The sequence below is a fragment of the Passer domesticus genome, chromosome 27 (assembly GCF_036417665.1).
Source record: "Passer domesticus isolate bPasDom1 chromosome 27, bPasDom1.hap1, whole genome shotgun sequence".
Taxonomy (NCBI): domain Eukaryota; kingdom Metazoa; phylum Chordata; class Aves; order Passeriformes; family Passeridae; genus Passer; species Passer domesticus.
This window is the reverse complement of record NC_087500.1, coordinates 442,754-468,139: the sequence shown is the minus strand read 5'-3', so window position 1 is coordinate 468,139 and position 25,386 is coordinate 442,754. Positions and strand designations below refer to the sequence as shown.

The 25,386-nt window shown below is 50.4% G+C and overlaps 1 protein-coding gene and 2 long non-coding RNA genes across 6 annotated transcripts in view; 1 reads left to right on the top strand and 2 right to left on the bottom strand.

Moving 5' to 3' along the window:
- Positions 1–359: 359 nt before the first annotated feature.
- The window catches only part of CRHR1 (corticotropin releasing hormone receptor 1), a 30,584-nt gene continuing 5,557 nt past the window's right edge, over positions 360–25,386 (top strand). Inside the window, exons 1-9 of one of the 3 annotated variants that reach the window (XM_064400103.1) lie at positions 360–692; positions 8,770–8,854; positions 19,814–19,933; positions 21,081–21,166; positions 22,122–22,228; positions 22,569–22,689; positions 23,167–23,320; positions 23,574–23,634; positions 24,970–25,042. In XM_064400103.1, the coding sequence (XP_064256173.1) occupies positions 651–692; positions 8,770–8,854; positions 19,814–19,933; positions 21,081–21,166; positions 22,122–22,228; positions 22,569–22,689; positions 23,167–23,320; positions 23,574–23,634; positions 24,970–25,042 (849 nt within the window). In that variant the 5' untranslated portion in view covers positions 360–650. Of the gene's footprint in view, positions 693–8,769; positions 8,855–18,883; positions 18,913–19,524; positions 19,603–19,813; positions 19,934–21,080; positions 21,167–21,986; positions 22,045–22,121; positions 22,229–22,568; positions 22,690–23,166; positions 23,321–23,573; positions 23,635–24,969; positions 25,043–25,386 lie in introns of those variants that run through there. The other 2 variants (XM_064400105.1, XM_064400104.1) reach the window with 2 other exon arrangements.
- Positions 14,425–18,713, bottom strand: LOC135286868 (uncharacterized). The gene is made up of 4 exons (XR_010350862.1): positions 18,562–18,713; positions 17,594–17,683; positions 16,102–16,164; positions 14,425–16,014 (listed from the first exon to the last, which is right to left on the bottom strand). It is a non-coding gene; the product is annotated as an uncharacterized LOC135286868 (long non-coding RNA).
- LOC135286873 (uncharacterized) lies at positions 22,222–24,963 on the bottom strand. 2 transcript variants are annotated; one of them, XR_010350876.1, is made up of 3 exons: positions 24,550–24,963; positions 23,556–24,227; positions 22,222–22,747 (listed from the first exon to the last, which is right to left on the bottom strand). It is a non-coding gene; the product is annotated as an uncharacterized LOC135286873 (long non-coding RNA). The 2 variants fall into 2 exon arrangements; XR_010350875.1 differs by lacking the exon at positions 24,550–24,963 and having other exon boundaries at positions 23,556–23,704; positions 23,963–24,477.

The following is a 25,386-nucleotide window of genomic DNA, read 5'->3' as shown; positions in this document are numbered from 1 at the left end:
CTGACGGGGAAAATGTAGGGGTAACTGGGAAACTTGTCCCAGTTCCTGTGACACAGCCTGGAGCGAAATGCCCAGATGCATAACACCCACTCATCCCCTCATCCCCGGCAAATCGCATCCCCAAACCCTTTGCAGCCACCAGGGAAGCCCCCCGGCTCCGCAGGAGAGACCGCACAGCGTCCGCACGATGGGAGTGAGAGCGGTGGAGAGGAGAAACCCCCTCCAAGGAGAGCCGGGAGGGCGGTCCCTGGGCCGGTGGGAAGTTTCTGCTGCTGAAGATGCTGAGGGAGGGAAGGAGATAGGGGGGGGAATCAAATCGAGTTGGAAGGCACCAGGGAGGTGGAGAAAGGAAAAGGGGAGGAGGGAGAGGAGGAGGGAGAGAAGGGGGAGTGGGAGGCTGGTGAGGAGAGATGTAGCCCATCGCCAGGCGAGCTGGAAGGTGGGCAGCCGGAGGACCGGCTCCGGAGAGGTTATAAAAGGCAGGACGGGGACGCACTAGGACCCGCAGCCTCCGCGCAGCCACGCGGGGACCCGCCAGGCTCCTTCGCTGCAAGCCCAGAGGATTCTCTCCCCGACGGCAGAAGCAGCCCAGCAGGAGCGGGGACGCTGCCAGCCATGCCCCGGGGAGCTGGGAGCAGGGGCAGCTGAGGATGGTGCCCGGCCTGCGTCCTGCCCTCCTCCTCCTCCTGCAGGTAAGATGCTTTAAGTCCTTTTCTCCCATAAGGGCCCTTCTGCCCCCTCCCCATCACTCCTGCGCCGTGCATCGCCCGCGTTCTCCTCAGTGACTTCTCAATTTCTTTGAAGGGGAAAGTAAAAAGAGAAACCACAACACAAAGGGGTCTCGGGAGAATTTCTCCAGTCGAGGCACTGGGGCTTGGCAAGAGCTCGTGATGCTCAAAAACTATCGGGGAGGGGGGCTGAAGTGAGTGAAAGGATCATTTAAAGGGGGGTAAATTGCAGCCAGGTCGTACTGAGCTCAGCCCAGGGCTCTCAGTTACTCCCAGCCTTGAACCTCCCAGTGAAACCAGCCGCCACCAGTTTCCCAGGCTGCTGGGAGGGGGTGGCCACTCTGGGGGTGTGATGGATGTGGACAATGCAAATGCAGAGCCCAGTTGTAGCCCCCATGATTAATTTTCTAAGGAACCTTCTCCTTTACTGCCCTGCACCTGCAAAGCACAAGACTTTCTCTCTAATTTGCTCACTGTGGAACTGCAGCCACTGCTAATTTTGCAGCTCTGCACAATATGCAAATGCTTTGTCAGAAGCAATATTCCTCCTCCTTAAGGGCTCATCAAGGAGGGAAATGTTCACAGCCCAAAGCTTGTTTAAATCCCAAACCCTGGACAAACGAGATGAAGGGGTTTCCAGTGAAATCCTGAATTTTACTTAAACAAGTCTATAGTGGCAGTTTAACAAAATGATGAGGTTTTTGATAAAACCTCTGTGTCAAGGAGGGGAAAAAGAGCAAATCTGCCTGCCTGGCTGCAGAATGGTGTCTCAGTGGCCCAGCTGGGACTGCAGAGTAAAAACAGCAGGTAAAGTGGAAGGAGAAGCCTCCCCACAGGCACCATTATGGCTCGTACCCTGCGGGCTGTGCACCCCACTGTGCACCTCCCACATCAGCTGCACCTCTGGGCCAGGAAAGTTATCACCTAAATTATGAGAAGAGCTGATGTGCTCCAGGATACCCCCTGCCTAGTTGGTGTTGCTTCTAAAAACTCTTCTTCTGAGCAGCTGAAGAAGAGTTTTTAGAAGCAAAAACTCTCTTATTGCGGCAACCCACTAACCCTGATTGATAGGATTTATGGGAGCTCTTTTGCTGTTACATTCCCTTGCTCAGGTTTTGTTTGGCTCTGATGTAAGAAATAAAGGTGAGACAGGGCAGGATCTTCTCCCCCAGCCCAGCTCCTTCTTGGCCAGTCTGTGGAGACAGCACAGACCCAGTGCAGCAGGGTAATGTTCTGGTGGGGACAGCCATGTGAGCGTGACAGCTCCTAATAACCTTGGTGAGCAAAAGGTGGTCCAAAAGAAGCCCAAAGGTGCTGAGACACAGCTCCCATCCCCTGTCAAAGCTCCTCAGGCTCAGGGGACTCTCTTGCCATCCCCAGGTGTTCCCCAAGGATATTCTCCTTGTGAAGGTGGAGCAACAAGTCCACAAAAATCTTCCAGAGTTTGAGACAAAACCACCCCTGTGCTGGGGCTGGGACCAGGATGGGGGGGTCACAAAAACCAGACCAGACAAAGAGAAGCTTCTCCCAGCTGGCTTCAAAAAGAAACAGCCAATCTACAACCATCCCCCTCTTTGCAGTCAAGCTGTCTATTTTTTCTTATAAACACATGCATTCAAAACTCGGATGCTTTTTCCAGAACAGTCCCAACCCACTCCTGGGGACAGCATGGGCTAAAGGACCATGAAACCCCAGCTGTGAGTGCATCCCTGCAACCAGGTGTACCTGGATGCAGCAGCATCCTGCCTGTGAGTGCAGAGACCTGCAGCAGCCAGCTCCAAGCCAGAGCTCAGCAGGGACAAACCTCCCCTGCAGATAGTGGGTTGGCACAGTTGGGGTGTTCCCCATGCACCTGGCTTGCACCTCCATTTTAGCATTGTTTGCCCATGTTGCTTTATGAATAGACATCCCTCAGGAGGTCGGACAGACAGACTAGGAGACAAACATGCTGCCAAGTGTTCCCTGCAACCCTGCAAGTCATTAAAACAAACTAAAAAAGTGATTCAAAATAAACCATTCCACCTGCAGCTCTGTCAAGAGCCAATTACATTTCTGGGGCTGATAAACTGCAAAAGCATTTTATGAAAAATCAGGGATTGATGATGAGGATGGGACAGTTTCCCGTCTCCTCTCACTTGATCACCTCCAGCAGCAATAAGCCCAAAAAACAGCCCCTGCCTCTTCCAAGCTCAAATCCTTGCATAAGATGCAGAGCTGCAGTTGCAGGACGTGCTGACCCTGGGGATCTCTTCCAGTCCTCACTTTCCTTAAAAGCTGGAGTTGATTCAGTGTGTATGAAATCATCCCTGTGGTTTCGCATCTCCAGCAAAGAAGTGAATGGAAAAGGCACAGCCTGTTCCCAGAATAGCTGCACTGTCACCATAGGATGTATAGGAATACAATCAGAATATCCTGCACCATCAGCTCAACCCTGCCATGAAATCCAGCTCTGCTCACCCAAAATCCTGCACAGGGTTAGCCTAGAAGTTCATTGTGAGTGACAAGCTCTAGCTGCAATTGAGTCTGCAGTGTTTAGAGAGGCTGCATCCATGGCTTTGTCTGTGAGAACAGTTTTTGAACCCAAAGAAAGCACAAATCAACCCCCAAATCACGGAGTTCCCTCACAAAGCAGAGCCCATTGTCCGACACCCCAGAGCTGTCACTCAGGAGAGGGTGGCTCTTTCTGAAGATGGAATAACATAGCCGGGGCCCATCTGTTGTTTTTCCTTTTTTCCCTAACTGCATTCTGAGCTATGAAGAGACCCTCCTTCTCTGCTTTATCTACAGTCACCCTCCTAGGAGCAGTCGCCTCCATTCCAATGGTCAAGGGCAAAGTGTGTTGGTATTTTGCAGATCACAGTCCCTCTTCCACCCTGAAATCTGCACTATCCACCCTGGAGAAGCAATGGCAGATGCAGCTTTGGTGTGGCCAAGCTTTCCTGAGCTGTGAATGTGAATAAACCAGAAAAAAAATTATGGAGAATTTAATTGTGCATGTTCAACCCTAAAAAGGTGATGGGTGAAGGAGGGGGTTTGGAGCAGTCAAGATGAGGGTTTTGGGACAGAGCTGGAGGGGAGAATGTCCAATCCCAAACTGAAAATATCTGTCAATGCACAGGAGTTCCACATGTACAATCTGCAGGACAGTTTAATAAAATTGCCTTAGAAAAACAGCCCTCCCCAGGCTTTTGTCCATCACTCCAATCTTCCTCAGCAGCCTTTGCCCCTGCAAATCCAGATCCCATAGGAGCTGCATGGATTGCATGCCCTCCCCCAGACTGATGATGCCTTTAGCTTCCAACACCCAAATGCCATTAGTCATTTTTTCACCTGTCCCCAAAAATACCTGTCTCTCTTGACAGATAAATGAAATCAGAATTATTTATGGCAAGCAAGGAAGACCTGAGCTTAATCCAGAAAAACCTCTAATTACTCATAAATCAGTTTTTACAGGGCATTCATTTAGCCCTGATTGATATTCTTTTGTTAGGGTCTGCATCCAGCACACTTGGAGAGAGACTTCAAACAGAATAAACATTCTCACCAAAGCTCCTGTTTACACACCACAAGGACTGGCCCTCTAATACAGATAAATTAATAAACTCACAGATTTTAATGCCAGATGGAGGATGGAGATGTTCTCACTGCCTGCTCTCCCTGTGAGTAACACTAGCCATGGAAAATCCCCACACGAGCCTTGCTTTGAGCCTTGTTCCATTGCCTGAGCTTTGCCTTGATGTCTCGATGATGGCAGGGCTCGGAATGGGGCTTTGGAAGAGAAATGAAGGAGCAATGGGGGCTTGGTAGGGCAGCGAAGAGACTTGGAGGAACCCTGAGGTCATGGCTGGCAAAGCAGGCTACTGCCAGGTCTAAGACAGAGGTGTCAAGAGCGTCCTTCATGGACCAGATGCTGCCTGGAGGTTTTATTTGGAAACTGTTCCAAGCGAAAGCCCTCAAGGTGGAGCAAGCAAGAAGCTCCCGAGCTGCAGAAAACAGTGCCTGGAAGCCAGAGGAGACAAAGGCAAAGAGATCCCCTGCAGTGAAGGCAGGAGACACAGGGGTTGGAGGCACCTCCAAGCATATTTGAGGGGCAGCTCTTTCAGTCAGGCTGTTGCAGGCCACCTCCAGCCTCCAGCTGCAGTCCTGGCAGGATGTGCTGCTCCCTCCCCACTCTACTGATGCTGCTCTGCCATCTGAAGTTGGCATCCAGCTCTTTTAACACTCACTGTATTTAACACCCAAAGTCTGGCACCTTTTGCTGCAGGCTCAGAGCCAAGAACAGGCTCCATCCCAGCCTGATGCCCTGGGAAACCTCAGCAAAGGTCCAGGGCAGCAGCTGCTCAGCCCTTCCCTGCCCATGTGTTCCAGGAGGTCTTTCCTCTTGCACACCAAGTGTAGTGGGCAGCAAGCCCAGCCAAGGCAGGGAGCAGAACTGATGGGTCAGACAGGTCCCTACAGCAAGGACAGCTCCAGAGTGGATTGTGTTGTCCCCCCTCCCAGGAAGGTCATGGAGGCCACCACTGTCCTCTGCTCCCACTGCCCTCCCCAGCTCTGTGCAAAGCCCCTGTCTCCCACAGCTTCATCCCAGCTTCAGTCCCGCTAATCGCTCCGCTCTCCAATTACAGCCCCTCCTCGGCACTGGACCTCCTCGATTGCTAATTAGGCTACAAGCCATCTATCTCGTGCTCAGAGCTGTCAGCCCTTCCTGCCGTGCAGATCCCTTCTTTTCTGAGGCAACATTATAGCAGGGTTTGGGGGGGGACACATGCTTGTCTCTGGGTAGCACAGTGCAGGGGGTGATACTGCAGTTGGATGTGAATGTATTAATTAGTATCCATGGATTGCTTGAGAGAGCAAAAGCACCGCAAGGGGACATTAATTCCTAATTGTTATTAATTGAATTTTTCTGCCAGGTCAGTGGCAGGTCACAGAGAGTGACACCATGTGTGTGTGATTGTGCTGCTCACCCCCACAGCAGCAGCCAGACTCCCAGTGCTGATGAGCTGACACTGTTCTAGTCCACGATGTTGCATCTTCTAACCCAGGGGACCTGCCATCGTCACAGGCACGGGAACAGCTGGGGTTTTTTATAGCCCTGGCAGCACCAGGACATGGTTGGTGTGTCCAGATTGCAGAAATCTGTCCCATATGGTGCTGCACAGCTTGAGTGACCTGAGGCAGGTGGTCCTCAGTGCCTCAGTTTCCCCTCTGGTACAGCCCTGGCATGGTGGGTGGTGGGACACCGACCACCACAGATGTTTGCTCTGTGCAGGATACAGGAAACATGGGAGCAGTGTCAGGGTTTGTGTCTGAGCTGTGCAGTAAGGACTGGGGGGGCTGGTCCTGCTACAGAAAATGTGGGGATGAAAGGAAGGAGCTGGTGCTCCGTGAGATCCAAGACTAAACCAGAACCATCTCCGTGTATAAAACACGGGTGTTACAGAGCCTGGAAGGGAGCTGGGCAGATGCTGAGGCAACAGCAGGGGAGACAACGGTGGCTCCTGATGGAGAAGAAGCTGCTGCCAGTGCGGGCACCCACGGGGTCCATGCAGCTCCTGGCAGAACCATCACCCATCTCCGTGGGAGCAGCTCCCCTGGCTAACTGGGAGCACTGTGCAAAGCGGCTGCTTCCAGAGGAGCAGGTTGCCTTCCTTCCCGGACAGCTGAGAGCTCAGCTGAGGCTCTCCAGGATTTTGGCAGGCTCAGAGAGGTCACAGAGGTGTTCCTGCCTGCAGAGAGGGATCTGCCATAGCTGTGTGAAGGCATGGTGGGGAGGGCGGAGGAATACAGCCCCTCTCTGGCCCGAGCACGACCCACTGCCGTGTCGGGGCTCTTGAGGTGAGCTTGGCTCCAGCCCGGCCAGGCTGGGCCCTGCTGGGCACCATGTGGCATCTTACAGAGCAGCGATGCTCTGGCACGAGAAGCTCCTCAAGGACGGAGCTTTGACCTGTTCTCTCTGTAAAAGCACAGAGAGGGTTGCACTAACCCACAAAGAGTAAAACAGATAAGACAGCGACCAGCAATAAGAATTTTTTCACTGGGGCAAATCCCCCTGCAGCTGCCACAACCCCTGCTTATTCCCCTCAAAATGCTGACAGGAGTGGGACAAAACTCTGCCTCTCTCAAGAGCTTTGGCCACACTGCAGAGCCTGGTAAAAAAAACTCTTAGTATTAGTTCTGTTTTGGGGATCCTTTTTTTTTTCCTTTCTTTCTTTCTTCTGTAGCTGTTTCAGCTCATTTACAAAGCCTGCAAAGAGCCAGTGACTGCTCCATCCACACCCCTCTGTGGCTGTGGCTTGGTCCATGTGCTGTTCAGTGCCAAGACCTCTCCCTGTGTCTGGAAGGAGAATGGCACTACCAGGCTGGAGCAGGCTGGGATTAGGAGAAACATCCAATTAACACTTGAAAGCCTATTCAGATAGACAAACCATCCCAGACATCTTTTGGGCAGAACCCTTGTGTCCCATCTGCCAGTGCCAAGAGCCAACAGGTATGGTGGGCACCAGCTGTGGGCATCAGCACAGAGGGGAGCAGACTCCCTATATCCTTGATTCCTCCCTGTCTGGAGTTTGGGTGGTTTCAGCTTTCTGAAAGGAGACTCAGGAGGTGCTGAGCTCCTGTAGGACCAGCATCCAGGAGCTCCAAACAGCTCTCACACCAGGGCAGGGTTGAGCTGCCGGATCCTCTGTGCCATCTGGAGCAGTCACAACAAGGCAGCTATTCTCTGCTCCATTTATACGTCTGCCTAACATCTCTCTTGCTGTCAAAACCAGCTTCCCAAGGCAGTAAACAGTTCTTTGGAAAAGAGCAAGTGGGTGCTGAGCTTGTCTTTGTGTCTGAATAAATCCTGTTAATGCCTTGGTAAGGCATGAGGATGGCTGGGTATGCCAGCAAGGGCAGACAGTGTTTCTATGGCTCAAGGACAAGAGGAGGAATGTCTTCTCTATGTTCAGAGCAGTTTGGAAGGTAAATGGCACTCAGGAAGGGGGGGGGGGGGGGTCAGGCACTAGGAATCAGCCTGGCTGATGGGGAAGGCAAAGGTTGTTGTCCCTGAGGAGCTTGCCTGCAAGCAGGGGAGCTGCAGCCCTTCCTGCCTTCAGGCTCAGGGCTGTTTCCCAAGGGATCTCTATGTGATGTCTTTTGGGGCACAGCTCTGTCATTTAATCAGTGACTTTTCTCCAGGGGGTTTGGTCAGTTGCTGAAGGTGAAAGAAGTGGGGTTGAGCCTCATCCACCATTAGTGCTGGTGGAGGAGAGGGGATGAGCCTGTGTCACCCTTTTATGCAAAATATCAGGTTCCCTCCTTCCCTCATCTGGCACCGTGGTGAGCTGTGAGACCAACAGCACCATCCCTCTGCCATCTTTGCAATCCCTTCATCCTGGCAATTGTCTTTCTCACTTTTAGTTTCCCCGAACTCCTGCAAAGGCATAATAATTCAATAATCATTTTTCCAAAATAGCTCCTTGTGCAGAGTTTTAGCAGAGCTGGGTAAATCATGATCAGTGCTTTCCAACTCAATGGGAACGTTGGTGTTTGCTGACAATTCTCCTGAAAAAAAAAAATCACTTCAGCCAGAGCTGGTTGTCTGTGGATCAGATCTCCTTAAGGATGCGTATGAACCTCTTCTCACTGACAGCTTACAAGGCTGTGATTTCAGTAAGGGATTGAAAATCCAAGCGTGGTGTCAGGCTCATCATGTTTCCCCTGTCTGCTCTCAGGATTGAAAGATGGTAAACCCAAAAGTGTTGATTAAATGATAAATAGCAGAGGTTCCATGATTCAGCAGGGGCTGCAGAAGGATTTGCTGAGGGGGGGTATTCAAGGCAGGAGAAGATCACTGGGTGGGAAACAGAGTGCAGTCCCCCAGCACAGTTTCCCTAGGAAGCCATCCTGTAAATGGTACGTGTCCATTGTGCAAGCTCTGGGGTGGTACCCACCCAGACATGGGCAAGCTCAGATCTGACCCAAGGAGGCATTTGGGGATGGGGAATCAGCATATTGCACATATAACCCCACCCCTGTCTGCTCTCTCCCCATCCAGGCGTTTCTCCTCTGGGACAGCCCGGTTGCAGCCTCCATCCAGGAGCAGTACTGCGAGAGCCTGCCACCTGTCACCAACCATACTGGTGAGTGTCCCCCAGCCCATCTCAGCCACCCCCGGGGATCCAGTGCTTGGAAGAGGGTGTCAGGGGTGTTTCTGGGCTCATCTGCTGCTGCATGGATCCTTTTTGGGGAGGTGGGACATGCAGACACTGCATCACAGCCCTCTGCTGGTGCTGCTGCAGCCTCCTTGCAGAGTGACAGTGGAGGCAGGTAGAAGGTGCACCTTTCAGGAGATGAAAATAGAGAAAATAAATGTCTGTTGGACAGAGGCAGAGATGGACAAAGAAACATCAGGGCTGGCTGCCTGTTCTATGCCATGCTCAGGGACACCAGGACTTTGGCCCCTATGTCCACCCTTGACACGATCCGTCCTAAGGACATGATTCGTGTAGGTTCTTTTTCACTGATCTCAGGGTGCAAAAACTGACACGACAAGGGGATTTGCAGTAAAATCAAAATACATGTACTTTTATTAAATAGCCATAGAAAAGATGTGTTAGAGAGAGGGGAATGAAGAAAGGGAAAAGAATAAGGAAAAGAAAAAGAAGAGAGGGAGGGCGAGGAGGTATATAGCTACCAGACGTGCGGATGACAAAGTCCCTCGAAGTCCGGTCGACGAAGAGGCCTGTCGTCTTCACGTCAGGGGAGATCTCAAAGGTATCAGTCAGGTCTAACCTTTTTTATAGTCCTTTTGAAATGGGGGAAGGGGACCCATTTCAAAATAGTCTATTGATAAAGGGTACAAGGAGTCCATCAGTAGTCCATCAGGAACAGGTGTCGTCAGCAGCAGATGTCGTAGGCAGGAACCATTGTCTTCTCCGTCCAGTGGTCGCTTGCAAAACTTGCTCCGGTCCCCACGCATACCTTCCCTCACGCTATGGTGGGGATTTCAGTCTTAGTCCTTTTGGGGAAAGAGGGGAGCTTTTCCATGTAGGGGTCGCACGTCTCAGTCCTTGAGGGAGAACCTTTTCCCATCTCAGTCCATCTGTCATGGTGGTTGATGTACGGTGAGTGGAGGGTCCTTTTGTGCTGACCTCCGGGAAGGTCATTCCAGAGAGAAAGTCCAGCCAAGTCAGAAGGGTGGAGAAATTCCAGCACTAGCGTTGCTAGGTGATGCAGGCGAAGGAGAGCACGCTGCCCCTTCTTGGGTGCAGTGTTCCATGAGTTGAGCAAACACACCCGTAGGCAATAATCTGGCTTGGTGGACCAGACAGACCTGGATTTTCAGAACAGGATCTTTCCCTTTCCCCGGTGGTCTTGGCTTTCATGACGATCGAGAGGCAAAAAATGAGGGAAGTTTCGGACAGACTCTCACAACCCTCCTCTACCATCCCCCTGCCCAGGCATGATGACTGGAGGTTTTGACTTTTTGTGAAGACCACGTCACCAGTGCAGTGTGGCCACCATGGCTCTGGGCTCAGCCAACTTTTGCCCCCCAGCACTCCTACACAGGTGCCATTGAGCACTTTGGGATGCCACCAGTCACAAAGAGCTTCTGCGGACATGGCTATGGCCAGGGCTGGCTCAGCCCTGATGGGTGGGAGCAGCAGGGTCATGGACAGCCCACTCTTACTCAACATTGTACATGGGTTTGATCCAATCAGGTCAGAGCTTGTGCCAAAAATGGCTTTTAGCCTATATTCAGGATGTGACTTGGATGTCACCTCAGCAGTGACAGGTCTGGTTCAGTGACAGCTTTTGGGGGAGGAGACGTGTGAGAAGGAGTGGAGCTCACAGGGACAAGGAGAAAAGTCATCCCCAGCTCTGGGATGCTGCAGTGTTGATTTTCCGTGACTGAATGAGAATCAGAGCAGGCACCAAGGAACTCTGCCAGGGTGATGGATGTCCACAGGACTGGGCACTGAGGAATGGCCATGGGGACCCAGAGCTGAGGGATGGCTGCCCACCACCCATTAACAGCAGCATTAACAGCTCCTTTTTAACAAATCCCATCTTGGCACCAGCTGATCCAGTCTGGACAAATCCAGGCTACCTTGCCCTGCAAGAAGCTTCCCAAGCCCACAAGGTGGAGACAGAAAGCCAGGGGACAGCAAAAGCTGCCTGTGGAATGGCAATGCTTGGATGTCTGGTCAGACAAGAAACTTAGTCATCACTCATGTGCTTTGCTCCCTGAAGGCTTCATCACTCTACTCAGCAAGGGCCTGTCCTTGGCCATGTTAAGATGTGATAAATCCTGACCCAGGGCAGCAGGCAGGTCCCAGAGAATCCTCATGCCCAGCTCATGGCCTTTTCCACCCACTGCTGGAACCTCTCAAGCTGGAGGGAGAGGTCAGAAAGGGGGGAGAATTTCTGCTGTGGTTTGCTGATTGATTGCCCTGGAATCACCACCATCCTCAAGCACTGAGCGCTGATTTCTGCAAGGATTGGCTTTGCTCAGTGGGGATTTATCCACATGATTACAAGCAGGATTTAGTGCACTTTGGTGTCCATCTCACTGGCAGAGGGGAGAACGTGAGGCTTCAGATTTGCAAATTGTCCATTGTTTCTACACACGCAACCTGCAATTCCTGAGCAACTCATTTGGATGGGACTGGCACATGTGAGAGCCACTTCCAGCTGGAGGAGGGGACTTAGAACAAGAGGCAGAAGGGAAACTAATTGTCTTATGTCTGCTTGGGAAGTGGAATTCAGCACCAATCCTGGTCCTTGGGGTCCATTTAAGCCTTGCCTGATGGAGACAGCAATTCCTGTGGAGGGATATTTACTAAACTGGAAACTTTGATTTGAGCTATTTAACTTGAAGAGTTGTTAGGATGATGCTAATGAGAATTGCAGCAGGGCCCTGAGACTTAATTTGTTAATGTCTTCACAACCCTCGGGAAATGACACATGCTGACAACATGAGCCCAGCAGTCCCCCAGTGCATGGCTCATCAGGGGATCTGCTGGATTCATGGAAGATACTGCCTCATGCCTGTGTGCAGCATCCCTCCTCCAAAACACGGCTCGCCATGGCCTCTCCTCTCCTGGGTCACCAGTCCCTTCATCTCTCAGTTTTAAAGATGATATGTAGCTGGACAGTGATGTCACCAGGGTGCCAGCACTCTCTAGGCATGTGCACTGAGCTGGAAAATCTCTGCCACAGCAGTGGTGTGGAGGGTGGAGGCACACAGGGGTAATGCTGTCCAGGCTCAGGGGGTGCAGCTGGTGCAAACTCTCATCCCAGAACATGGAGCACCTGAGCCTCACAGAGCTCTCCTGTCCTGCCCTCTTATTGTGGCAGCAGCTCTCTGGCCACAGACAGAAACACAACTTTCCCAGGCATCATTCTGGGAAAGGCTGTGAGAAGATCAGAGAAAAGAATGAGAAACAATTCTTATCTTAACTTGCTGCACCAGTATTGTTAATATGTGGAATGTGTTATGGAGATTTGTATACCATAGGGTGGTTTCTTAACTAGCCAATGGTGATGGACCAATTAGGTCCACCTGTAGTGAACTAGGGTATAAAAAAAGTGATGGATTTCTTAATAAAGAATAATTGATTAGCCTTCTGTAAATGCATGTAGTCTATGCTAATTATTACCTGGCCGGGGACCCCCTTGTGCTAACATCTTATCACCATGGTTTTACCCATCTTCCTTCAAGCCCCCAGTGCAGGATGATATCCCTGGGAATTCAGGCTCATTGTGATGCTCCAACTTGATAGTCTAGGAATCCATCAAAAATTCCTGTCACTGAGCCCCTGATTTTAGCTGGGACTGGGACACAGGGGCACAGCTGAATACTCCATCAGAAAGCAGTGAAGCATCACAGTAGCAGTGAAGGAATATCAGGCTGGACTTGAGGTCAGCATGGTGCATTCAGGAAGTCAGGTCACCTGCACCTCCAAACATCTGCAAGCCATGAAAGTCTCAGATGAGGCTTGAAAAGGAGCACAGTGAGGATCAGCATCCCTTGTCTGGCATGGATGGTGCTGTCCCAAAGGCTCCCAGCCCATGGACTGACTCAGACCATGGATTTCTCTTGCTGACAATTTCAACTCCCCATGGTCTGTGAGCAGCTGCTTCTCGCCCTGTTACAAAGTCCATCAGGGAGGGACAAGGTCATTTCATCCACCAGGGCAAAGCATTTCCTGCACCTGCAGGACTGTTTCCCTGGGGAGGGAAAGGAGAATCTGAGAAGATGGGAAAGCTTCTTCCTAATTAATAATGAGGCTTTTCCAAAGCAGCTCAGCAGAAAACACTCAAGCAGAGCAAGCTCAGAGCACTCTCAAAGGGTTGTTTTGCCATTCGTAGCTTTCAAGCCTGGATCAGCCTAAGGAGTTGCTGCCCAATTGCTCACATCCCACTCTGGTCCTGGCTGCATGATCCACTCCTTTAAGCTTGTTATCATGATGAATTCTTATCCTCAATCCTCTGTGTGTGTGTGTGTGTGTATGTTCAGGAGAGAGAGGGGAGCACAGAAAATTCCTTGTCAGGAAAGAAATGTTTCATGCCAGTGCCAGTTCACCTAAAGCAAAGAAAAATTACACCAAAGCTAAGCAGAAAAAAAGAAATGTCTGTGGGTTTTTAACTGAAGGCTTTTTCAAGGGGGAAAGGGAGTGTAGATTTGCATTAAATAAGGCAAATCTAATTGTTCCAGATACAGCAAAATCCTTAGGCTAAGAAGCAGTGAGTGATGAGAACATATCCTTCGCAGGCACTATCAGATAAGTTTGGTAACACCTTTCACAGCGGGTGACAATTTGACCAAGAGCCTTTCCACCCACTCCAGCTCAGTTCCCAAAGCGCTGACACTGCTCCAGCAGCCCACGTGCCACTGCTCTTTCATTCACTCACCGACTCCCCTGGGGTGAGTCTGGAATTTAAATTCATAAAGGTCAAATTAACATCAGCGACTCTTTTCAGTCTCACTGGCATCTCTCCCACCGAGGCAGAAATATTAATAAGGAGCTGAGCAAGGGTTAAAGATGCAGCAATGAGTCTAGGCAGGGACTTGAGGGAGAGACATGGTACTGGGTAGTTTTGGGAAACAAAAGTCTCATTGATATGGAAAATCCTAGTGGATTTAAATATATACTAGTGTCAGTAAGGCCATTCTGCTCCATCATCTGGGAAACAGGGATGTCAACAGCAACTCACTGATATTCATAGATTTTATTGTAGTGGAAGAGGGAAGATGAAGAGGTTTTCCAGTAGGAAACTGTGTCCTGACACATCCCAGTGTCAGTAGCAGCTACAGCAGTTAAACTGTACTTTGGACTGGATGCAGTGAAGTCACTGCCAGAGAATGTTCAGTTGTAGCCAAACTAGAAGGCTCTGCTGGGAAAACTGCCAGGGAAGGATTTTGATGTTTCACTCACCCACCACCAGATCCCAGCCAACCCTAGGGAATAAAGAACTTCCTGCCATAATTAGTTATAAAACAGCTCCAAACACTCTGTGGTTCATGTCAGGAGAACAAGATAAGCCCCAAACACAACTCACTACACTATATACATTATATACATATATATATATGTGTGTGTGTGTGTGTATATATATATATATATACACACACATATATATATGCTGTAAATCTGTACATGGATCATCATAAGTGACAGATGCATCAGATACCAACAGCACAAGCTAGGTTTGGTGCCTTTTATTTATTCTTGTCCAGAGCAGCAGCAAAGACACGAGAGGATAGTCAGTGACGGTGAATAGCAACAAGTCAAAAATTCATTACAATGGCCCATAGCTATCATAATGCTTAATTAGCCTGGGTAATTATTTTACATTGAGGATCATGGAACTTGAATGCTTGGGAGGATTGCTGGGGATGTTTTAAAGACTGGATTCTTACAAATGTAAATAGAAGCCCCCAATGCCACTGAAAACAGTGCTGGAGGTAGAGTTTAAGCAAGGATCTACTTTGAGGCAGACACAGCTGCTCTCAGCCATCCTGAGCACCAACCGCTGCTCACAGTGAAGTCAAACAGCTCCACCACCCCATTTTAATACAAATTGTCCCCCAGTGCCATTTCCCTCAATGCCTCAAGGTGCTACTCAAGCATTTAACATCTGAGTGACTCTGCAGCTCAACCCAGCCACCTCTCCCTGGCACTTCAGCACCTGGAAGTAAAAGCATACCCCAAAGGCGGCCCCTGTTGTGGGGAATAAGGTGTGAAATGGGTCTTTCTTCTTCACCACTCTGGTGGAGCTGCCTGGGAGGGACAAAGAGATTTTTGTGCAATTTCGCAGTTGATGCATCAGACATCACAGAGAGTTGTATTTTGATTAGATGTTGAGATGAAGCCCTGATTGCCAAATGCAAATATTGCAGCAGAGACACAGGGGACACTCTCAGGGAGCCAGAGTCTCCAGGCAGCAGCAATGCGGTCACAGAGGACATCAGGGGGTCAGAGATAACTATGGTTGAAGAAGAGCTCAGGACAGGTAGTGATATGAGTTAACAACTTTCACCTGTTAGACTCTTGAGACACCTTATCTTAACCCCATCACTCCCAGCCACGGGAATGAGCCTGTAGTTCAGATTTCCATCATCTCTCCTGCCTTTTGCATTGTGTACAGAAGGGGACAGAGGCTTCACCCTTCCACCCCTCAGAGTGTCTGTGCATAGCAGCAAACTGGGACGTTGTGTTGGTGCACAGTTCCGCCCAGGATGTAAAAGCCCATCTGTAAAGCAGGATGTGTTTACCAGCACAGTTATGTGCTTTGCTTTAACTCCTCTTCAGAGCATCCCAGCAATGGCTTGATGGTATGATAATACTTCAGACCTCCTGGCACCAGCTCAAGAGCACTGTGGCCACACGTCTGGTACTGCTGGACCAGGACAAATATGCTTCATCCTCCATTTGGCCAAAATCTTCTGGCAGATTAGCTGGGAGTGGAGAGCTTTACCCTGCCAGGTGCCACACGGTTCCATGGCTTTAGTTCAGAGCCATCTTGAAGGTCTCTGTGAGTGGTGGAAGCAGGCTGGAGAAGGATGTTTTCTTAAAACAGATTGCTACAGTTATCCTGAGACAGTTATTGTGATATAGTTGTCTCAGTGTAAGTCCCTGGACAGACACTTTTTTCTTCAGAAGAAGCTTTATATTGCTTCAGAGCAGCACAATGCAAAGGCAATAGGGTGAGAAGGGACTGCAGCAACTTCCCCTGTGCCTCGTTCCCTGTCTCAAAGTAGGGCCAGCTCCTTCCTTCTCCAAACACCATGTTTCTGTGAGGGCAGAAGCCAAATTACGGGAATTGAGTGCAGGTAGGAAATTCACTGACCTTTCGTGCTGTAAATCTGCAAAGACCAAACCTGTGCTGCCAATGGAGCTGAGAAGCTGGAACACTCGTGTGCAGAACCTGGAGAATAGTCTCCCTGCAAATCCAAAAATGGATCAAGCAGGGAGGGAAGCATTCAGTACTGATACATATCATTTCCATGATGAACAGTGTTCTCAATGCTTGGAGCCAGGTGCCACTCCAGGAGCTGGAGCACAAAGTTGTGCTGGGCAAAAGGGATGTTGCAGCCCTCGTGGCACTCTTTGTCTTCACTGTTTTACTTATCACTCCCCCATCAGGAGAGGTTTTTTTCTCTCTTTTCTGTATGCTGGGGAGAGCAGAAAGAGCAGTATCTGCTTTCTGCCTCTTTTCTTCATCAAGCCTTTCTCAGTGTGAGCCTGAGAAAAATATTACAGCCACTCACTGGATGAAAACCCGGTGGGACAGAGCTCAAATGCTGCCAGTGGCAGCACAGGGGTGAAGCAGAGGGAGAGGTCCAGGAGCATCTGACAGCCTGGCCGAGCATCTCCTCATCTGACTGCAGCCCCAGACCCCAATGCCACCCCACAGCACCACCCTGACCCATGGGACACGGAGGGCTGAGCTCCTGGTGATGCTGGTGCACCGTCCCTCTGGTGGGACTGGTGGGACCCACTGGGTTTGGTGTCTGGTGGGATGCTGTCATGCTCTAACGGGAGTGCCAAGCAGCATCCCACCAAGTGCCTCGGAGAAAGGTGGAGATATTAAATCCAGCCTCGAGCAGACATATCACAGAATGATGTACCTCTGTCTGGCTACATAATTTCCATGAGTCTCTCTTAATTGGTTTTTAATGGCATTGCTGTGGGTTTGTTTTACTGGTGGAGGGTATCATCATTGTTGCTCTCTGGCCCTGCTGACTTTTAGTTACTCATTCTTCCTGTTTGTCCTCCCTTAGCAATCTCTGTCTGTCCCCCAGAACAGACCCTGAAATGCAGGAGGGAAACTGAGGCAAAAGACTATGCAAAAAAAATGGAGTTTGTGCCCAGCCCTACCAGTCCCCATGAGGGGTTGTGATAGCTGCATGAGCTCCCCTGGCCATTAGTACTGTGCAAACCCCATTTTCCTGTGCTGCATTGTTCCATGTGAAGCTTTTCCTGTTCCAGACATTCACACAGCTTCTCACTTCGGTGGCTAACAGGAAGAGCACTTGCAATTTAACTTTGTCCTTAGTTCAAGTAATTACTGGTTGTTTTTTCCTTACAAGGATGAAAGTTATCATATTTTTTTTAACTGTGACCCTCTATTTCTCTGTCAAATTTCCATCTAAACAACAAAGGAGTTCAATAAATTCAAATGGATGCAGAAAGGCACAGACACACATGTGATAAAAGGCACCTTGTTTCCTACAAAATACAGGCTTAAAATAGTTAACATAAAGGGAAGGTTGCCACAGCAACCCTACACATTAGCAAAGCTAAAAACAAAGGTCATTGTTAAAATTAATTTCTCCCTACAAGCTATGGGAGGCAGAAGGTAACACTCACCATGCTCTGATGCTTCCCCAGCTCACATGCTTGGAAGCTGTTTTCCCTTGTGAAGATATTTGAAGACACTGAAAGCCCTGAAAATTTTCTCTGAGAACAACACAAAATAACAAGGAGACAATTTTTCAGATAATCGATGAAAACAAATATTCCTCCATAAAAACGTTCTTCTACATCATCATCAACAGTATTTTGCTTTTTTTCCTTTGGTCATTCTTCAGCCAGCTCCATCCATAGGAATTTTTGGGAAAGGCACTTGCACCCAAGGAGCTGTGAATTGGGGTGTTTTGTATTAGGAAATAGCAATCTCTGTCTCTGTGCTAGCAGCACAAACACCTCTGGTACCCAGGAGTGTTTTGGACTGAACTGTGCCTCTTCCAGCATCTCCTGCTCACCCATTTCCTGCTTATCTTAGATTGTAGTATATGGATATTGTAGCCATTGTGCTTCCAACCTCACTGTGAGATGAAGCAGGGACATATTTAGCTACGGTACGTGTTGTTCTAAATATACACAAATTATACATTAAAAAGTCTGCAATCTGGCCTACCTAATGCCTACGTTAGCACACTTGTGTAGCTGGGAAAAGCACACAAATACTTGAAATCTAAAATAGCAGCAACTTTGGAGTTTTCTACCTGGGAAAGACTGGAAGAGACCAATGGGAACGGCTGGGAAGGAGATTTTGCAGCCAGGAGGTGTGAGATGTTTGGAGTGCCTTAGAACCAGACTGGACTCACCACTGAGGAAGAGCAAGTCTGGCTTACTGCCTGTTGTGGGGCTGGATGCCAACATCATGGCTGAAGGAAGGAGCAGGGCTGGGAAACCAGAGCCAGGGAACTTGGAAGCCAGGTCTAAAACTAGGTTTGTGCCAGAACTGGGCTTAGCCAGTAGTTTAGTAGTTTACTGGCTTAGCCAGTAGTTTTAGACAGGAGCAGAGTAACAGTTATTGGAGGATATGAGATTACCGTTATTAAAGTTGTCAAGGCTTGTGCTCACCAGAAGCCCTGCGGGAAAGGCACAGCTACAGGCCCGGAGGGTGCAACTCGGCTGAGGGGTGAGAGGCAGTTATGGGAGAGGAGAGTCAGCTGAGTGACAGCTGGAAGCGAGGTTGTGATTGGCTGGAGGAACACGTGGACAGTGTATGAGCAGGAAGCTGATTGGCTGAGGGAATGCATGAACAGTGTATGAGCAGGAAGCTGCTTGGATGGCAGGATGCGTGGACAGCAGCATGGCAGCTGACCCAGCCAATGGGTGCGCTCTTTCTATTAAATTCTGTTAGGCCTCAGTTTGGTTTCAGTGTCAGGTTGAAAATAAAGGTATAAAAAGGAGCCGATTTTTAAAATAAGGCGGGTCTGTGTCCATTCCCACTGCTACAAGTCGTGGCTATGATGATTCAACCAGCGCTTGCAAGCCTTGCACAGGCCCATTTGGTGTCTGCCATGAGGGTTTTCTGGGGGCTGAGCTTGGGGTGACCCATCAGCTGATGCAGCAGCCCCAGCTCTCCAGGCTCCTCTCCAGGCCTTTATTAAAGACAGCTCTGGGTGTGAGCCCGAGGGGAGGCACACGCCGCTGCTCCTGGGATGATGCTGAGGAGGAGGTGTGCAGCTTTGTCTCCTGGCAGAGCAGGGGCTCCCATCCTCACCGGAGTCCCCAGGAAGGCGCTTGTTGGCTCATGGTGCAGGGGTGTCATTTAGACTGAGTGCTGTAAAATTATGGTGACAGGACGGAACCCAGCTCTAGTTGATGGCATACAATTATCTGCAGTTCTGCTGGGTAGAGTTACAGTTTTTACTCTTTTGTTATATGCTGGTTTGTTGTTGTGGGGGTCTGAATTGCACCAAAGACCCCTCATTTGCATGTGGTTTGTGTGCAAGTTCTTTTGGGAGCAGTGGAAGTGGTCCCCGACAGAAAGGGCCATTCCATTCCAGAAAGGAATACAAATACAGGATCGCAAAACACGTCTTAACTTATCAAGGGATATTAACACTTAACAATGACAACAAAAGGTAAGTTTAGAATTTTAACATTTAACATTCAATAGCAAACTAACATTTTAATTAAGAGCTTATCAACACTTGATACTCAATAATAAACTAACACCTTAATCAAGAGTTCGTCTTTGGGGTTTCATTCTTTACATCCTGACCTTTCAACAGCCTGGAAGTGGCCCATGGTGGCCCACAAACCTCTGCCAACCCTGTGCACTTTCCCTTGCAGGTCCCCAGTGCAACGCCTCGGTGGACCTGATCGGCACGTGCTGGCCCCGGAGCGCGGTGGGACAGCTGGTGGCTCGGCCCTGCCCCGAGTACTTCTACGGCGTGCGGTACAACACCACCAGTAAGAGGGGCAGCACTGCTGGGCACACAGCAGGCGACGGTTCTGGGCACAAGTGACAACACAAAGCTCATCAACCATAAAGAAAACAGTGCCAAAGGCGCAGATTTCAGGGAGGGTCGTTTCAGAGAAGCAGCTTTATAAGCAGGTCCTGGGAGGAGGAGGGAGCTGATGTCCCCATTTTGGGGACAGAGGCAGAGAAGTAATCCTGCCCTGCCCTTGGAGGTGGTACAGGGGCCTGAAGCTTCCAGCTGAGCAAAGACTGGGGGACTTTGAATGTCCTCCCCTCCTGGCACAGGTGGTTGCACTGTCACTGCCAGGGACATGCTGGGAGTAGAGCATGTAGTGATATGAAAAGTGCCCAAAGTCGTTCCTAGCATAAGGCTGAGTTTCTGAGCACCCAAGTGTTGCTTTTGGTGAAAGAAATACCTTGCTTCTCACAAAAAAGCATAGATTTTTCCATCCTGCACATTCTTGCAGCCATGGAGGATGGCACAGACACACAGCTCCTGCTTTGTGTTGTCTCCTGTGCCGCTGTAGGAGCCTCTCTGCATTAATCACAACTTGAACCTGTCTCTGAGCCCTTCCCACCCCATCACCCTGACGAGGCTCACACCCTCCTGTTAATGGTAGCTCGGTCTCACCCCAGTGCTGGCAATGCCCCACTGCTGACACCAATGACAGACTCTCTGGGGTGCCTGGGCCATTCCTTCCCAGTCAGCCTTGACACCTACTGTCCTTGCTGGGAGGCAAAAAGCTCCTAATTCAGGGAGAGAAATGAAACTTTGTGCTGCCATCACAGCAGAGAGCCTGGGCTGGCACATGATCACCCAAGCAAAGAGCAGAGTGAAAGAGAAGAAAATAAGAACTGGCACTGCTTCCACTGCATCCCTGTGTGTGGTGAGGAGGTGTTGGGGTCCCCCAGTGCCAAGGGCAGAGCTGGTGCAGACCCAAAGCCATTGAGCGGGTCTGAAATATCCCAAGGATTTTGGTTCTGCAGTTGTGACCAAGGCAGTAGCTGAGCTGCCTTCAAAGAAGAAGATGCCAGACCTGGCCTGATGCCAATGCCCTGCATTAGTGACAGTCAGGTCACATGCCTGTGCCTATCCCCATGCTCTGTTAACCCTTGAATGGGCATCCTCTCTTTCAGATAATGGGTACAGGGAATGCCTTGCGAACGGGAGCTGGGCAGCACGTGTCAACTACTCCCAGTGCCAGGAGATCCTCAGTGAAGAGGTAGGAGCTTGGGAGTCCCTGGGCTCTTGGCAGGAGGGTGAGAGACAGTGATGAAGTTTTGAAAGGCATCCAGGCCAGGAATGGCCCATGGGAGCTGAGGGCTGAGCATGCAGCAGTATTCCAGTGATAATGTTGCACATGGCAATTATGACCCCTTCTTGATTTGCATTTTTATTCCCCATCAGAAATAAAGCCAAGCCTGTTTCCATCCCCATTAAAAATCCAAGAGGATTGGCAGGGTGAGGTCCCCAGGGGCTCTGGGTACAGATCACCCTGTCACTTTCCTACAGCTCTCTCCTGACCATCAGTGAAAACCCCATCCTTCCCTGCTGGCAGTGAAATAAAGGAGATATTTAGGAAGCTGAAAGACATACAAAAATGGGGATCAAGCCCCTGAGTAGGTCAAGCCCCCCCTTGAAGCAGAGGGGAAGAGATACGAGTTTGTCATTTGCAGTTGATATCAACTCTGGTATTTAACATGCTGATATCTCTTGCCAGGCATGTTTTTTCACTCACTTAATTGCTTATTTACCCATTGGATGAGTGCCTAACAGCAGGAGTGATCAATTAATTCAATTATCACTCACACTTTCTTGTGCCCAAATTCATCCTAGCCTGTCAGTTGCCCCCAGGGCAATGGGGGATGAACTGAGATAAGATTCCAGTGAGCTCAACTGAGTTCCAGCAGGGTTTCCCCAGAGGAGGGGCTGGGATGTCAAAGCATTGAACTGCTCTGGTACAAGTGAGATGTGAAACCAGGCTGGTGCTTCTCCTTCCCACAAGAGCCCCATCTCCTTCCATTCCCACTGTCCTGTCCCAGGGTGAGCTCCAATTGCTTCCTGAAAAAGGGCCCAGAATTGGAGGTGCAGCTGCCAAAGGTGATGTGGTGGAGGAGGTGGGTTTGTGCTAGTACCAGGGCTGCTGTTGACCCTGTGTCCATCTCCCCCACTCCCAGAAGAAGAGCAAGCTGCACTACCACATCGCTGTCATCATCAACTACCTGGGCCACTGTGTTTCACTGGGGGCTCTCCTTGTGGCCTTTGTCCTCTTCATGCGCCTGCGGTGAGTGACAAACCTGCTGCCCTTTTCCTGCAAGGCCATCTCAGGCAGGGATGGACCCAGCTCCTGTGCTTTGCCATCTACTCTGCCATTGCCCTCCAGGTGGAGGGATCCTGCCTATCTCAGGGTTGGGGTTTTTTTGCTGCTTTTTAAAAGCATCTAGTTACAGAGGCAGAGGGCCCTCCTTGGTGCCTTCTACCTCCTGGTCTTCTTCCTGCCCACCTCACCCAGGGCATGGTCCCAGCAAGTCACCCTTGAGGTCCCAACAGAGACACTCAGCTCCACAAACAGCACTGTCCCCAGTCCCCCTGCTCTGATGGTGCCTTGTTCCACCTCTCTCCAGGAGCATCCGGTGCCTGAGAAACATCATCCACTGGAACCTGATCACAGCCTTCATCCTACGCAACGCCACGTGGTTCGTGGTGCAGCTCACCATGAACCCAGAGGTGCACGAGAGCAACGTGGTAGGTGCAGCTCTTCCAGGCTGAGCCCAGTCCTGAGCAGTCAGGGGGTGTGAGGACCCTGGAGATCACAGAAACACAAAGTGGTTTGGGTCTGAAGGTACCTTAAGGATCATTTAGTTCCAATCCCCCTGCTATGGGACACCTTCACTATCCCAGGTTGCTCCAAGCCCCATCCAACCTGGCCTTGGACACTTCCAGGGATGGAGCAGCCACAGCTCCTCTGGGCAACCTGTTCCAGGGTCTCACCACCTTGCCAGGGAAGAATTTCTTCCCTAAGCCTGCTCTCTTTCAGTTTGAAGTCACTAAGATGTGGCTACAAAAGCAACTTCAGAGAACAAACAGGGCTGGCTGGTGGCTGGCAGGCACCCCATGTGTATGAGAAACATGGGTTTGATTGCTCTGCGGGGTCTGTGCTGCTCCATGCGTTGATTGCACCACTGTGACACAGAGCTCGACAGGCTCCACATCTCCTGACAGGTTTGGTGCCGCTTGGTCACTGCTGCCTACAATTACTTCCATGTAACCAACTTTTTCTGGATGTTCGGCGAGGGTTGCTACCTGCACACAGCCATCGTGCTCACGTACTCCACGGACAAGCTCCGCAAGTGGATGTTCATCTGCATCGGCTGGTGTGAGTGCCAGGCCTCCCCTCACCCTGCCCTACCCCGCGGTTCAGTGATGGGTGATGCCCCTCCAGCCTCTGCTCCAGTTCTTTTACACAAAGAGCTGCAAAAAGGGTGCCAGGAGCAGGAGGATGGGATTTGCATGGGCACCTCATCTCACTGGGTGGTTTGTGTGTGGTTTGCGTGTGAGAAAACCCCTGTTATGGTGTGGTTTTGTGGTGACCTTGCAGCTCTGAGACTCACCTGTGTGTTCCCCTGCAGGTATCCCCTTTCCCATCATCGTTGCCTGGGCCATTGGGAAGCTCTACTACGACAATGAGAAGTGAGCCTGATTGCTCTTATCCTCTGTTCTTTCTATCCCAAATCCTCAGGGATCAGTTGTGTCAGGAATTCTGTCAGGGAGGAAAAAAAAGATAATGTTCTTCCATTCTTTCTTTTATCCCATCTTTCACATCTCTGCAGCACAAGCCCTGCCCCTGCTGGTTTCTCCTCAAAAGGCAAATGTGATTTTTAAGGGGGAAAAATATATTATACCAGATTTCCTACAATAGGTTTCCTAAAGAGAGCTGGGATTTAACCAGGAGAGATCTAAATTACCCCCACCTGAGCCATTTTCACAAACACCTGCTGATGAAAGACTTAACAGGTACCTGAGAGTTCATCCCAGAGTGGGAAGTTGAAAGGAGCCCGTTGAGATGAATGGCAGCTTGATCTGTTTTCCAGAGGTAGTTTTCCCTGCTGACTGCAGAAGTCCCGTGCTACTCACACAGGCACTGATTGAACAACCCTGACAAGGTGCTCGCAGGACAGGGATACACCTGAGTGAGCTCCTGCAGGGTTTGCTGAGGACAGAGCCAACCCAGACCTCTGTGTGAGGTTATGGAGAATTGTGGAATATCCTGAGCTGGAAGGAACCTACAAGGAACATTGAGTCTGAGTCCTGGCTCTGCAGAGACACCCCAACAATCCCACCCTGTGCATCCCTGAGAGCATTGCCCAGAAGCTACTGGAGCTCTGGCAGCCTCAGGGCTGTAACCATTTCCTGGGGAGCCTGTTCAGTGCCCAAGCACCCTCTGGGGGAAGAACTTTTCCTGATATCCAATCCCACATTCCCCTGTGACACAACCTCAGGCCATTTCCTTGGGTCCTACCCCTGTCACAGGGAGAGATGGGGGCGGACATGGGAGCTGCCCCCAGGGAGGAGCTGCAGCCCTTGATGAAGTCTAAACTCAGTCACCTCTGCCCCAGCTGAACATTCTAATTGTCCTCAGTTGCTACTCATGTGGCTCCTCCAGACTGCTCCCCATCTTCATGTCCCTCCTTTGGAAGCTCTCTAATGGCTTCAGACCTTTCTTACATTGCTGTGCCCAAAACTGCCCCCAGGATGCGAGGTGAGGCTGCCCCCACGCAGAACAGAGTGGGGACAGTCACCTCCTTTGTGAGGAGGGTGTCCCTGCTTGTCCTGCAATAACCAGCTCCCACATCCATATGCCCACACACACTTCCTTTTACTGAGTTCCAAGGGAAGCTATTTCACAATGGCTGCAGCAGTTTGAGTTTTAGTGCTTTCACCTCACAGACAGTGACTCACAGAGACTGTGCAAGGACAGGAGTCTATCCAGGTCACTCCCATGTCAGGCTTATCCTTGCCTTGCAGGTGCTGGTTTGGGAAGCGAGCAGGTGTTTATACTGACTACATTTACCAAGGCCCCATGATCCTGGTGCTTCTGGTAAGAGCAAAGTGACCTTTTGTGTGCTAAATAGAGTCCTTCTGTGTGCAAGTGGGTCACAGCTGCTTCTGTACAGGGTATTGCCCCCTCCTTTAGCTTCACTCTGCTGGGGCTTGTTCTGCTGCCCCACAGCAGCACTGCCCCTCACCCAAACTGCTCTTTAAGCAATTTTGCGCTTGGGGTGGGCTGCAGGAGGAGCCTGAAAACCTCACTCTGACAGAGGTGTCCCATCAGCAGACTCCAACATGCATCAGTAGGTCTCTCCATCCCTGCCATGGCACTGTTTGGGTGTGGGTGGATGCTTTGCCAAGCATTTGCAGAAACCTGGGATCCTTGACTCCATT